General features: G+C 26.1%; 2 protein-coding genes across 2 annotated transcripts; one reads left to right on the top strand and one right to left on the bottom strand.

The window, feature by feature from the left end:
• Positions 1 to 2,918: 2,918 nt before the first annotated feature.
• On the bottom strand, positions 2,919 to 7,246 carry LOC135928006 (tRNA (guanine(37)-N1)-methyltransferase-like). Its single transcript, XM_065464312.1, has 3 exons — positions 6,704 to 7,246; positions 6,560 to 6,661; positions 2,919 to 3,965 (listed from the first exon to the last, which is right to left on the bottom strand). The coding sequence occupies exons 1-3, from the start codon at positions 7,146 to 7,148 to the stop codon at positions 3,055 to 3,057; spliced, it is 1,458 nt and encodes a 485-aa protein (XP_065320384.1). The 5' UTR covers positions 7,149 to 7,246; the 3' UTR covers positions 2,919 to 3,054.
• A 151-nt stretch (positions 7,247 to 7,397) lies between these two features.
• Positions 7,398 to 13,393, top strand: LOC135928310 (integrator complex subunit 12-like). Its single transcript, XM_065464752.1, has 10 exons — positions 7,398 to 7,562; positions 7,604 to 7,648; positions 7,688 to 7,786; positions 7,828 to 7,970; positions 10,706 to 10,772; positions 11,989 to 12,081; positions 12,133 to 12,204; positions 12,245 to 12,608; positions 13,011 to 13,118; positions 13,178 to 13,393. Exons 1-10 carry the CDS (start codon positions 7,443 to 7,445, stop codon positions 13,267 to 13,269), a joined length of 1,203 nt encoding a protein of 400 aa, XP_065320824.1. The 5' UTR covers positions 7,398 to 7,442; the 3' UTR covers positions 13,270 to 13,393.
• The last annotated feature ends 173 nt before the right edge of the window (positions 13,394 to 13,566 follow it).

The raw sequence follows: 13,566 nt of genomic DNA on the forward strand, positions 1-13,566 counted from the left end.
CCTAACCCGAGCCGTTAAAAATTTTTTCGAACCTGAACCTATAAAATGGTCTACTGGATTGAAACTTTTGATATCCTAACTCTTTTAAAGATTATTAAAATCAGTTTTGATTGATAAGCAACCATTTTTAAATATTTGTAACGCATTTGACGGTGCCAGCTACCCATGTTTAGCGAATAGAAGTGCTCTCAACTATAGAAAATGTAATTCTTCTCCTTATAAATATAATTTTACAAAAAAAATTTGAAATATATTCATTAGGTATACTATTTTTTAGGGAATAGTGTTTTTTTTAATGTGCTTCTTTTTATTACATAATTCTAATATATTTGTATGCTAAAAAGTCGAACAAGGTTTTAATGATTTAAATGTTTGATATTATTTATACGAATCGAAGCTTTATTTTTTTTATCTAAACCTGAATCAATACTCGTTATGAGGTCCCAGCAAAATGTCATTTAATTTTTTTGCACATACAATTTGGATTTATATAGCTTTTTTAAAATTCATATAGTGTCCGCCAACACTATCTTTTCAAAATTCATTTTTAAATGATACGCAAAAATAATTCCTGGAATTACTTTTTGTAAAATTGGTATGACAAGATATGGTTTTCGATAGGAATTTTAAGGATTAATTTGTTCAAAAAATTATAATATTCTCTTTTCAATAATAGTCATGATCTGAAAAGAAAAAACGGATAGAATTTTCTGGTCTTCAATTTTTCCAATTTAAATTATTTTCGCAAATGATCAGGCATTATGAATGATTCTTAGATTTAAAATTTATCAAGATCCTTTTAACTGATTCTACTGATAGCATTATCAAAATATATTCGCCAAATATTTAGAAAGGTTTCGCCGTGTCTGGCGCCTTATCACGGTGATTTTTTCTTAATGCAGCATGTACGTTTTTATGAGAAAGATGGGCATGCATGTTATTAAGAATGGGTTCTATGTTTCTAATGTTGTGTACAGCGTCACGTTAGCGACAGGAGAGGGAGGCGGGAACAGTTTGCATCCAAAATTTATTTGAGTTATCCATTGAATTTAGATGAAATAGGACAAAATGTATTTTTTTTTAAATTACTTTTATTATAGACCTATTATAATACAAATATATTGCTAAAAAATCAATCAAATCTATATTTTGCTCACAATCATAGACATTATTTTCTAAATAAAACTATTTCTGGATAATTTTCTGCTAACATTTTAAATATAATATAAAGGGATTAGACATTTTGCACCCAGTAAATATCCTGGCTGATTGTGTACAATAATTTACATTTGAATTTGCTGTATATTCCAAAGATCTCCACTTAATTGTATAAATACCCTTTTCGAAAATATTTATTAATAATTTTTTTTATCGGTTTTCTGTAGGTTACATTTTCTAATTTTAAGATATTAAAAAGATGAAAATATTTACCAATTTCCACGGGAGCTTATATTCCGATTAATATTTATTTTTAAAAATCGGTCCGAACGCGTTTTGTAATATTTTATAATTTAAACCAGGTACGGATTTTAAAAAATTATATTATTAAAAAGGCTCGCTCAGAGCCAATATCAGGACCTGCAGTCTTTATTAAATATTCATCACATTTTTAGATTTATAGCATAAAAATTATTAATAAAATAGTAATAGATTCTAATCATACCTGGTCCAGTGAAGCTATTGCGGCAAGGAATGCATTAATTAGTAGAAGGGTATTTAAGCATGGATATTGTATACATATTGGAAGGAAATTAAAAAATATTTTATTTTTATGATCAATATTGACATAGATGAGATTCAATTTAGTGGTGGATCAACATCTATACTAGGCCTGCAAATCAAAAAATTTTAGACTAGAGCCCACGGCCCATTGGCAATTTTTTCTAGGATATAGGTCCAGACCTCCGTTATTGGTCCAAATTTTAAAAAAGCTCATGAGAAGGAAATCTCCACAAAATATCTATTTTATTCTCTCTTAATGATAACTTTGATAATTTAATCATGTTTATCTATTTTATTCTATTGATTACAAAACATGATGTGAAAATAAACAGTAAAATATTTCCTACCTCTTGATTTTTTAGGAGTGAAGTTACCGAAAATAGGCTGAATATCGCTACCTTAGACGATAAAAGAGACACTAGATGTGTAGGAGTGTTTTCGTTTAAATTAAAATATTAAATACTTCATTTAAGTTTTGTATCAGAGATAGAATACTTGGTCAGATTATTTCTCATCGGGTGGCATCGGCCTCCTGCACATTTTATAAAAAGGAGTAAATTGCTAGTCAATTTAAGTGTTGGAGTTTTTTCTATAATAGGTCATAAAAAATTTTTATAGGGGGAGGGTGTTTTGAGATGAGGTGGAGAGGTGAAGGGCAGATAATGATTTATATTTGATTTTATGATAAATTAATTAACTTGGAGATAATTAGTGGAATACATTTGTAAATAGTGCGATTGGATTTAAATTGTAATTAAAAAATTTTAAACAAATGAAAATAAGTTTTGTTATTGATTTATATGTCCTAAATAGATACTGAAAATGAAAAGATCTATAAATAGAATTAAGTTGAGCGAGATGTTAAAAAGAACTGAAAGCTATTCCAGAGCGTTTTGGCAAATTATGTTAAATGATAGCAAGACAAAAATGGCGCGCAAAATCGATTCACAAGGTTTAGATATTTCGAGCGTTCGCATATTATATTTTTTTTATCGCCTGCTTACTAGTTGCACTAAATTCGAATATATTAAGGTAATAGATTAATTATGTAATATATTTTATATGTTTAATTTATCAAACGCTAGAACACTCTTAAATATCATTAGGCCTATGACTACAAGACGAATAGGTGATGGCGACAATAAATTCTTATGAATGTAATTATTTTATTTCATTATAAATAAAATTTACCGACAACAACAAATTAAAATTACACTTTTCTTCGCTTAAAATGTATAAAAAATAATTCATCAAAAATAAAATATTCAAGCATAACTAAAGTAATGGACGTTCTTAAGCGTGGGAAATTCGTAAAATCCGACTTTCATCCTATCATAACCCCATATATTGTCGAGGCATTATAAAGGTCAATCTGATCATATGCTTGGAAGGCGATACCTTCCTAATCAAAACTATCTCCAATATATCTTCCTCCTTTAAGGAACAATATTTTCTGAGTCTCTTAACCTGGGGATCTGTCAATTTTGAGCTATTCATTTGATCAATGTCAACTAAATTGTCTTCTGCTTCTTCGAACACTGACAAAATCTCGTTTCTTGCTGTCAAAAGGGCGTCACCGGTATCCTTGATGAAGCAATAAAGATGAACTATTATTCTGCATAGATTTTTTGAGAAAATCTGGGATTCGCAGTCTTTGTTGTCTCTAAATAAGCCTTTAAAATATCGAATCATTTCTAAGGCTTTTTCGGGCAAATTCATGACTAAATGAAGATCTCCCAACATGGGTTCATCTTTAAAATTTATGGGCTGGGATTGGTTGTAAAAATCTGTTTCGTTATTGGTAGCGGCTATTAAATTTGAGTTAGCGTTTAATTCAAAGGAGTTGGAATGATCGGTATGACATAAGAACGTTTGATTTGTCGATATTGCCCAATAAAGTTGCTTAAAAACGGTGAGCACGAATTTGTCGGCAGGTAAATGAGTGACTAGCAATTTAGATATGTTAACTTTGTTGAGCTTGGCATTTGCGAGCAAATTACAGTTGGGATTTAAATCGTTAGCGAACACAAGTCGGCAAGAAAGATTTTTAGGCTGCTTGAGTGCAGGAATAGCAAAAGGCCCCACCCCGGAAAAAAGGTCCACCAAAATGTTATTATTGCTAGTTACCTTAGTGATGATCCTGGCCCGTTCAGTGCTTAATCTCGGGTTCCAAAAGACGGAAGCTAAATCGAATTGAAATGTAAAATCATTCTCCCTCACTTTTACTATGGTATCTGGCTTACCTTTATAAGAAAATGAGTATCATTTATTTGGTATACAAAATCTTTAACATAAAATTATAAAAAAATTCGTAACAGATTTTTTCTAAAATATTTAATTAATTTTGACAGCTTGATTGGTATATTATAAATGACATTTTAGGGTTTAAACAAAATTCGTGATCAAATTTTCCAATTTATAAAACAAGTTAATTAATAATTAGTTATTATGATATTATAAATCAAATAGTATCTAAAAATTAATAGGGTGTTAAATAGAATTTATATAAAAGCGAATATAAAACACGATTTTTTGGCCCTATAAATTTTGATGAAATTTAGTTCACAACAAATACAAAGGTAACTCATTAAAACTCGGGGAAATTAATATTATTATTTTTTTAAATATTTTAAAAAAATTTTTTTTATTCGATCGTCTAAATATTGGTGGAATTTTTAGATGTAATAATAATTCAAAGTTTCATTACTCAAAAGTTTTAAGAATTGCATATTTTTTTTCGTTCAATTGGCGTAATTATAGATTTTGATGCAATAAGATTTTTTTTAATATATATTTTCAATATTCTTAAGGCGAGCATCACCAGAACTGGAAGAAAATCTTCCTCTCATTTATGTATATGTGAATATTCTTATTTTTGTTACTGGAAGAAAATCTTACTCTCATTTATGTATATGTGAATATTCTTATTTTCGTAATATTATAAATATGTAAAATTTTAAGTAAATTAATTAATTATAGAACTATTTATGTTTTTCCTTAAAATTCTATTATCTATTTTTTATCAGTTTATACATTATGTTTATTCAAATAAATTGCTTATTTATCTAGTATTTGATTTAATAGTCCTAACTTAGTAGTATTTAATATAGCACATGCCTTTTTAAAATTTTTAAATAATATACTCTATTTTTAAGGTAAAACTAAAGATTTGTGAAAATTTTCACAAAAAAAATTAAGGAATTCTTAAAACTTTTGACTAATGAAACTTTGAATTATTATTACATCGATAAATTTCCACGGCTATCAAAACGATAGCCTATTTATTATTTTTAAATAAAAATAATATTTAAAAAAGATTAAATAAAAAAATATAATATTAAAAATTTCATAAGTTTCAGCAGGGACCCGGAATGAACCGTAAAACCATTATAAACCGTTATAAATATCTGAACCGTAACCGAACCAATATAATAATATTTTGAAGGAGTAAAAAGAACCCTTATAAAAAAAGACAAAAAATTTGAATATCCAGGATTATATAAACTTGCTCTTATAGTACTGGCGGTTCCCGCAACACAAGTTTCTGTAGAAAGGGCCTTTTAGGTGCTAAAATTTGAGTTATCTTCACAACGAACAAATATGAATCCATTTATATTAGAAAATATATTACTTATGAGTTCAAATAATATATTTAAAGATGAGTTATTTTGAATCTTATATTTTTTTATATATATAATTCATAGATGCTTTTAATAAAAATAAATTAGACGATGGTGTTACTTCAATAAAAAAAAATTTCTAACCGTAATGAACCATTATAAACCTTTACAATTAGCTGAACCGAACCTTTATAAATTTTTTCTTAAGAACGGTAACCTAACCCTAACCATTATAATTTTTTACATACTGAACCGTAACCAAACTGAACCGTTATAAATAACGGTTCGGGTCCCTGAATTTCAGTGAATTACCCGATATTCATATAACCGATCCAATTTTAAATCGATTTTTACAATCTATATTTAAACCAATGTCATAAAATCATTATTTCATATTCAAAAAAAATATTCAAATAACTTTAACAAATGATTGAGTGTATTTTGTTTTTATTTTCCAAAAGTTATTAATCTAACTTAAAAATAAAATATGGGAAATTTTTATAGTTAAATATAGTTTTGTTAAATGCCTTGATATAGCCAATTTTAGAAATAGTATGATCAAGATTTTAGCAAAAATATTTTACCAAGTAAAATAAATTTTTTTAAAAAACTCATGTTGCTGTTATTTTTATTAAATTTTATAAGTATATTTTTCTGGAACATGCTGAACCCAGTTCAGAGATATTCAACTAAACCAGAACTTGAACCTTTTATAAAATGGAGGATCCACAGCCCTATTCCTTATAATTTAAAATATATTATACATTTTTTTTACATAGGGCTCACAGCCCTGTTCCTTATAATTCAAAATAAATATATTTTTCTACATATGAATATCCCAAATATGACAAATGGCAACTTTAAATAATTATATGTATATACTCCATTTAATAAAAAACTTTGAAAATGTGTTGTTTATGATTTGTTTAACTAAGTTTTAAGAAAAATTTTTTTTTATTCATGGAATAAAAGTTCTATTATATATTTACAATATTTACTGATCTAATATAATTAAATATTATATAATTGATTTTAGCTGACAAAAACAATAAAAATTTGATTTGACTTCATGACTCAGGTTCAGAATCCAAGTCAAAGGCACAACTTGAGTGTAAACTCGAGTCATAGAAACTAATTGAATTATTACAACTACAGCTTGGAGTCTAGAGATTAATCTATTTATTACTATTATCAATAAATATAGTTTCAATATAAACCTGCTAGCAATTCGTATTCAAAATTTCTATATTCATGTGTAATTATGTCCTTCTTATTCAACACTGTTTGGCAGGTTTTAATTTTATCCAGAAGCACCTGACCTTAAAGGTTATAAATATCATGAAAATATTATTAAATAATACCTATAATCGATCCATAATCCTGATGACATTCCCTAAGATTTAAATGGATTATATGGCCTATTTGACTAAATGATGATATACTATTATTTTCTAAAGGTAAAATTGCTTTAAAAATATCTGCACATTTCCAATTGTTATAATTGATAGATAATTTGTAAAATTCAATTTTAGATTTCAAATTTTTTTCAAGAGACAAGACATTTAAATCATTTTCCTTTAGAATTTTTGTATAATGAGGTTCCAGTAAATATATACAATGTTCATTATCAATATTTTTTATAGGATTCAATAAATTTGGAATTTTCAATATAATGCTTTTAATTAATTTTATACCATATGAATTTTCTTTTGGATTTATAGTAATTGAAGGAACAAGTGTATTGAACTCAAATTTAGATTTATCAAGAATTTTCATACCTCTAAGATTTTCATGTATTTCCCACATAGATTTGCAATCAAATTTTATATGAAAAAATTTTCTTAGCTTATAATCGCATATATTACACTCTTTGTTTATAAATTTTGAATAATTTAAATCGTATAAAACTTTCTTTAAGAGATTTAATAGACTGAGCATGACACATGTTAACTTTTTTAGTAAAAAAGTTTTCAATGAAACGATTGGCATTCAGTCAAGTATCACGATGGAGGCTTTAAATATTAGGTCTTTTGACGTTGATAGATATGACTTCTTTGAATATCATTTATTATATTTTCTATTTAAATGTAATATGTAAATATGAATTTAGACCCTATTATTTTAAAAGGATTAACCCTTTTAAGATCAAGATCCAAGGAATCAGCTCAGCAACTTAAATCTTTGTTAGATGAGTTAATTGCTAAATCAAAAAGCACAGAAGTATAAATTATTATTGATATGTAATACCAGATTTATCAAAGGTGAAAATTAATAGGGAAACTGATGCATTAGATAACATAGAAAAAGTTTATATCATTTATTTATGTATTGCATATATATGGTAGTTAAAAAGAGATCTTATAGATTTGGGCAATTCACATTCAGTTAAAAAACCAAAGATTGAAATTGAAAAGGTGATAATAAAAGAAGAACATTATGTAGAGGTAAAAAATTTATTTTAATATTAAATATAAAAAAATTTCAGCGTATATTAGAAGTCACTGCTTTAAAAAATGAGTCTGATTTATTTTTATATGATATATTTGGAGATATAAAAGATGTAGAAGATTCTAAAAACTTAGATATTCCCTTAGAATTGGATCTGAGCATTAAATGTGTTGTTTGCAAGTAATTTATTTACTCTGTGTTAAGAAATACAAATAATTGATTTTTTTAAAACTACGTTATATTTTTTAATAAAATAAAAATTTGAGGCTTAGGTCAAAAATATTGAATTTGTAGGGCTCAAATTTCTTACCTTTCATTTTTTTTTGCCATAATTGACTTGCCAAGGCTAAATAATTAATTACATCAATTTAATTTCATATCAAAATGATAACTTTACAAAGCTACCTTTTTAATTTTGATAAAAATTTACATGCGACATTGATCCTAATACTAATGGTTTTTCTTCTTGAGATATTTGATCAAAAATGATATTTTTGCAATAAATAATATAATTTGATAAAATTGAGATAGGTTTAAAAAGAAATATATATATTTTTTTAAAAAAATAATAATTTTGCAGTTCTTATTTAGGTTATTTTGAAGTGTGTTATATTAAGTTTATCAATTATAATTACCTTTCTCTTTATATCTAAAACTAATTATTTGATATTCAATTTATTTTACAAATGTGAAACTAAATTGTATGATTTGAATTTTCAAGATTTTTTTTATTCTGTCAAATTATTTATATAATTAAAATTTATTCAAAATAATTAGTAATTAATTTGTAATTTTTTATAAATATTCAATATTATTCATAAGCGTTTAATATGTTAATTGTGCAACTTTTTATTATTTTACATTTATTTGAAAATTATTTGAAAAAATTTATTTTTCAAATCGAATAATCAAATCAGATAATATTCTTATTATTCAAATATGGATAAGGAATTTGATTAGTGAATATTTTTTGTACGCAATAGTGTGCATAAATTTAGCATTTTAAAACGCAAATAATACATTTTAAATGCATTCGTAATAGCATTTTTTTTTGTTTTAAATTTAGACATTTCATATTAAATTAAATATATAAATTAACGATTCAGTTTAAACATAGCTCCGTTTACGTTTTTTAACGTTCAATTTGTGCGCACTATAAGGTAATATAAAAATACGGAAATTTTAAAATAAATAAAAGATTGTAAAAATAATAGGTAGAGTGATTAATAATTAGGAAAAAAAATACATAATTTCTTCTTTTTATTAAATTTAGCTGGTTTAATAAGAGGAGATGGGATGCAGCTGAATAAAAAATAAAAATGACTGGTACTTAAGGATAAAGAAAATTTATTTTAATTTCATCTCGGACAAATCCTAACCCTAATACAAGATTGATGACTTTGATGGAGCGCATGGAGGTAGTACCCCCTAACCCAAATAATATAGATTTTTTAAAGATACTGGTTTTTGCAAGTTTTAGATAGAATTAAATCTTTTGTTCCAATTTTAGATTTGGATAGAATTACTTATTTTCTAATGTTAGAAATTTTAAAAAATGAAGTTAAAAAAACTAGCGACGTCAGTACTAAAGGGCTAGTCAATTCTTTTATTTATCCAGCTACATTAAATTTATTTACCAAAATTTACTATTTAAGTGAGCCCAACAACAGCGACTTAACGTAGCTATAGTTTATCTCAAGACGAAATTACCTACTATGCGTCAAATTAATTTAATGAAAAGTCGAAAAGGTAATATTATTTCACTTTTTCTGCTTAACTTCGATCTGATGTTTCCACGCTATTTCTATGACCAGGGCCAAACTTAGTTATAGCATTCTTCATCATGATCTTGACATCAAACCCTGTAAATGGCCTTATTTTTATTACTTTTTACCTCCTCTAAATTTTTGCCCTTATTCACCTGGCAAACAATATCGGGAATTCTGCAAGTTTCCCTATTTTTCTCTTAATACTGGATATCATTTTCAACCTTTTCTTTTATTTCTCTCTTCTTCCGCTTTATTAACTTAGAAATTTATATCTTTAATACATTGGAAATTGTTCCAAACAAATCAGTTTAAACCAAAGAAGGTCCATTAACATTTACAATTGAAATACGACATATTTTTGACATAACAATTCACACGTTTATTATATTTGATCGTTCGCCATCATAACCATTATTCTCCGCAAAGACTCAGAGACTAAAGTTAGGGTTTATTCAGTTTTAAACAAAAAACATTATATCTAATAGTTACATTATTTTAAGCCAATCATTATTGCGTTTAAAACCAATTTCCTCTGTAGGATTTTCATTATTACTTATATAATTACTGTGTCTGTCGCAATTCATTTTCGACAATTTTTGATTAAAGTGTCTTGTTTTATCACTTCATCAAAATCTAACTTTTTTCGAAATATACCTGAAGTGGATGAAAAACCGGGTAATTGAAGTACTCCAATATTTCGCATGGGGAAGCTAGCTACTTTTAAATAAACACTAACAAAACTTATTAAATTACAAGTACCTTAACATCTTAACATACAGCTTATTTTATAATTTATTATTTTGAAATAAACTATTTAATAAATTGCAATTATTGAACTGGGAATGTATGGTATAGCTTGAGATAAACATTGGTAATTCGATAATAAGAACATAACACCAATAAGTTGTTAATCATGACAGTTCTATTCTTTATCAGAATTGAATTCAAAAACAAAATGTAATTTTAGAAGATATTAAATTGTTTTTCTATTCACGGACAAAAGGCCCCAAAATATCTTAACAGAGAATTTATTCAGTTTTTCTCTTGATCCAAGCCTTAAATTCCAATTATGATTGACAATATTATATTTTACAAAACCTTTAAATATTTTTTTAATGATGTATTGCTTACAATAAAAACTTTTAGAAAGGCGCATAGTGATGTTACAAATCAATTAATCGAATGTCAAGATTGCCATTCATTTTATCATCAGGTTTATATGATAAAAATAATAAAAAATAAATTTAGTTGGAGCACTGCTATCTGAATTTTTATAAGAGCTTTTAAAAACAATCAATTTATCATAACTATTTTGGTATTTGATTTAAAGATAACCTCAACACAAATACTGTTTTTTTATAATATTCATAATATGGCACTTATTAGAATGTGGGTAAACATGGCGGTTATATTTATTAATTAACATAGTAGGGGTGGCTTACACTTTGTTTGCGTTTTTTATGGGATTTTGGCAAGGACAATTTATAACGCCATTAATAAGATTATCTCTGATTGCAAGTTGTGTATAATTTTATTATCATAATATTAGATTTCTCTTGTTATCATGCTTTTATTTATTAAATTTAAAAAATATTGGCTTTTTTGATATTTTATCATAAATTTAATATTTTTTAATATAAAAAGTATGGTATTCGTTATATTTATTATTTATGAGAGCACTTATTTTGTTAGCTACCTTAATTTTAGCTCATTCCTGGTCTCCTATTATGCGTTAATTTAATAAGTATTAACAAATAAGGAAGAGTTAAAAAGAAACCTATTTTTAACAGTTATTGTGTAACAATCGGCTTGATGAAATTCGTATATAAAAACGTTAGATTTTTTCGTACTTAACTTATATGAGATCGGACCGGACTGATCGTCGGGTTCCATCCAACATAATAGTCCATTCCTTTCTTAGAAAAAAAGATCGGATTGTTGCAAACATTACTCAAGACTTCATCCCTAACTTTTGACTTACACCCAACTTCATACATTGCGAATCACATTCATAGATCAACACTTAGTGTTATGCATGTTTGATGGTATACATTTCATTTTTTAATTTATTTGCTAATAAACTCATTTAACTTGTAAAAACTAAGAATGTAAAATATTATTTTAAATAATTCAATTTGCAAACAATTTAAAAAATATGGAAATGTTTTCCATCAAACGTGCAAAACACTTATTAAATCCTAAACATAATCAGTTATCACTAGAGTTGATTTGACAAAATATTCAAATTTAATTAAGAAAATTTATTGTTTTTATTAGTCCTAATTTTTTTGGACCATTGAGAGATAAAAATTTTTAAATCGAAAATAAAGACTTTCTATAAATGATTAGATTCCTGTTATGATTATTGGATCCAAAATCAAAATCCTTCAAATGAGGAAAATGTTATAATAAATTAATATATCATTTAGGAGTGTCATACTCCCATAGTATTAGATGACGCTAATGATCCTCGCTTCGTATGGTATTGCAAATCGTGTTTATCTCGGGAAGATGATAGCAAAGTATGGGATATTACATAAATAAGCTATTCTGTATTCATTTTTTTTGGATAGACTCCGACGTACTCGCTTATTAGCTCAAAAGAAGACGATATTTTGAATCAATTTGCTTCAAAAGATAAGAAAGTTATTTAAATTGTTAAATTATATTAAAATAAATGCTTAGATATCTGATGATTCGCCTGTCCTAATTTATCATAGCAAAAATTCTAGCGAATCTTCATCCAAATCTAATGACATAGATATCATAAAACAAATCAAAAAAAAACATTCTTTATCTAGTACTCATGCCAACGCCTTCAAAAATCTCAAAATTCCTTTAATTAACAACACGACCAGTACAAAATCACCGATCTCCGTGTTCACTAGCAGTTCATCTACTAAACCTAAACTGACTGGTTTAGCAGGGCTAGCCGCAAATATAATGCAACAAAGTTCTGGAGTGAGTCCCACGTCCTCGATTCCTAAATTTGGTGGGCACAAAGGTATAAGCAGCCAACGATCGCTTAGCTTAACTTCCGCTAATTTGGGTATGATATATATGTAAATCAGTGATATATTCATACTTTCTTGACCAAATTATAATTAACCCATAAATTTTTTTAAAAAAAACTTTATATTTTAAGTTAAAATGAAAAATTTTTACATAAAATTTTAAAACCTATAAGAACTAAAGATGCTGTAAATTTTTTTCTTTTTTTAATTTAGATTTATAAATTAATTATAAATATTAATTTCACATAATTTTTTTGGTATCAATGCATCAACTAATTGCAATGTTGGTTTTTAATGATGAATATTTTCCTTATATTCATTTCTGTTTATTTTTATCATATTATGTTTAAACGCAATCTCTGATATTTACAGTATATAAAATATTGATTTTATAATATATATTTATGTATACTATGTTAATTTTTAATTAAAAATAGTTAATAAATCATCAAACAATACTGTATCCTTTAATGCGAACCTTACATCTTCTCTCTCTTCCACAAATATGTCACTTAAAAAATTAACTACCACGATTAAATTGCCAGGTATTATTTTTTTTAAACTCTAATATGTGGGTATTTATGTTCTATTTATTTAAATATAGCTTCGAGCAACTCTGGCTTCATACCTCCGACCATGAAAGATTTCGAGAAAAGATTGCAAAAAATGAAAAAGAAAAAGAATTTTTTTGGATAACTTCTCCTGTATATGATATGTTGCTGTTTATTTTATATAAATGTTCTATGTAAACAAATCTATATATGATACTTAATTAACAATTTTATTTATATTATTTATAAAAAAAATACAAATTTTATACTAAAATATATACTTGGGTTAACTCTAAATGAAGTTGGCTAATTCTTCCCATCTAAAATAAAAATATTATTTGCCACGAAAAACCTTACCTGAAATAAATTGTCAGCCTAGCCCAGCCAGAATTTATTTAAATAAGGAAATTCATTTTTTGAGTTTTATATCATTCTACAGACA

Source organism: Gordionus sp. m RMFG-2023, chromosome 4, assembly GCF_954871325.1.
Source record: "Gordionus sp. m RMFG-2023 chromosome 4, tfGorSpeb1-WG-v2, whole genome shotgun sequence".
Lineage (NCBI taxonomy): Eukaryota > Metazoa > Nematomorpha > Gordioida > Chordodea > Parachordodidae > Gordionus > Gordionus sp. m RMFG-2023.

Bases quoted from the DNA above. Each gene is read 5' to 3' on its own strand.
- LOC135928006 (XM_065464312.1), bottom strand. From the start codon at position 7,148: ATGTGGGAAATACATGAAAATCTTAGAGGTATGAAAATTCTTGATAAA. The intron at 6,662-6,703 runs GTATTATTTAAT...ATAACCTTTAAG, and splicing joins GGATTATGGATCGATTATAG to GTCAGGTGCTTCTGGATAAA. The intron at 3,966-6,559 runs GTTTATATTGAA...TTTCTTATAAAG, and splicing joins TGAATACGAATTGCTAGCAG to GTAAGCCAGATACCATAGTA.
- LOC135928310 (XM_065464752.1), top strand. From the start codon at position 7,443: ATGAATTTAGACCCTATTATTTTAAAAGGATTAACCCTTTTAAGATCA. The intron at 10,773-11,988 runs GTTTATATGATA...TATATCATTTAG, and splicing joins GCCATTCATTTTATCATCAG to GAGTGTCATACTCCCATAGT. The intron at 12,205-12,244 runs GTTATTTAAATT...ATAAATGCTTAG, and splicing joins TTGCTTCAAAAGATAAGAAA to ATATCTGATGATTCGCCTGT.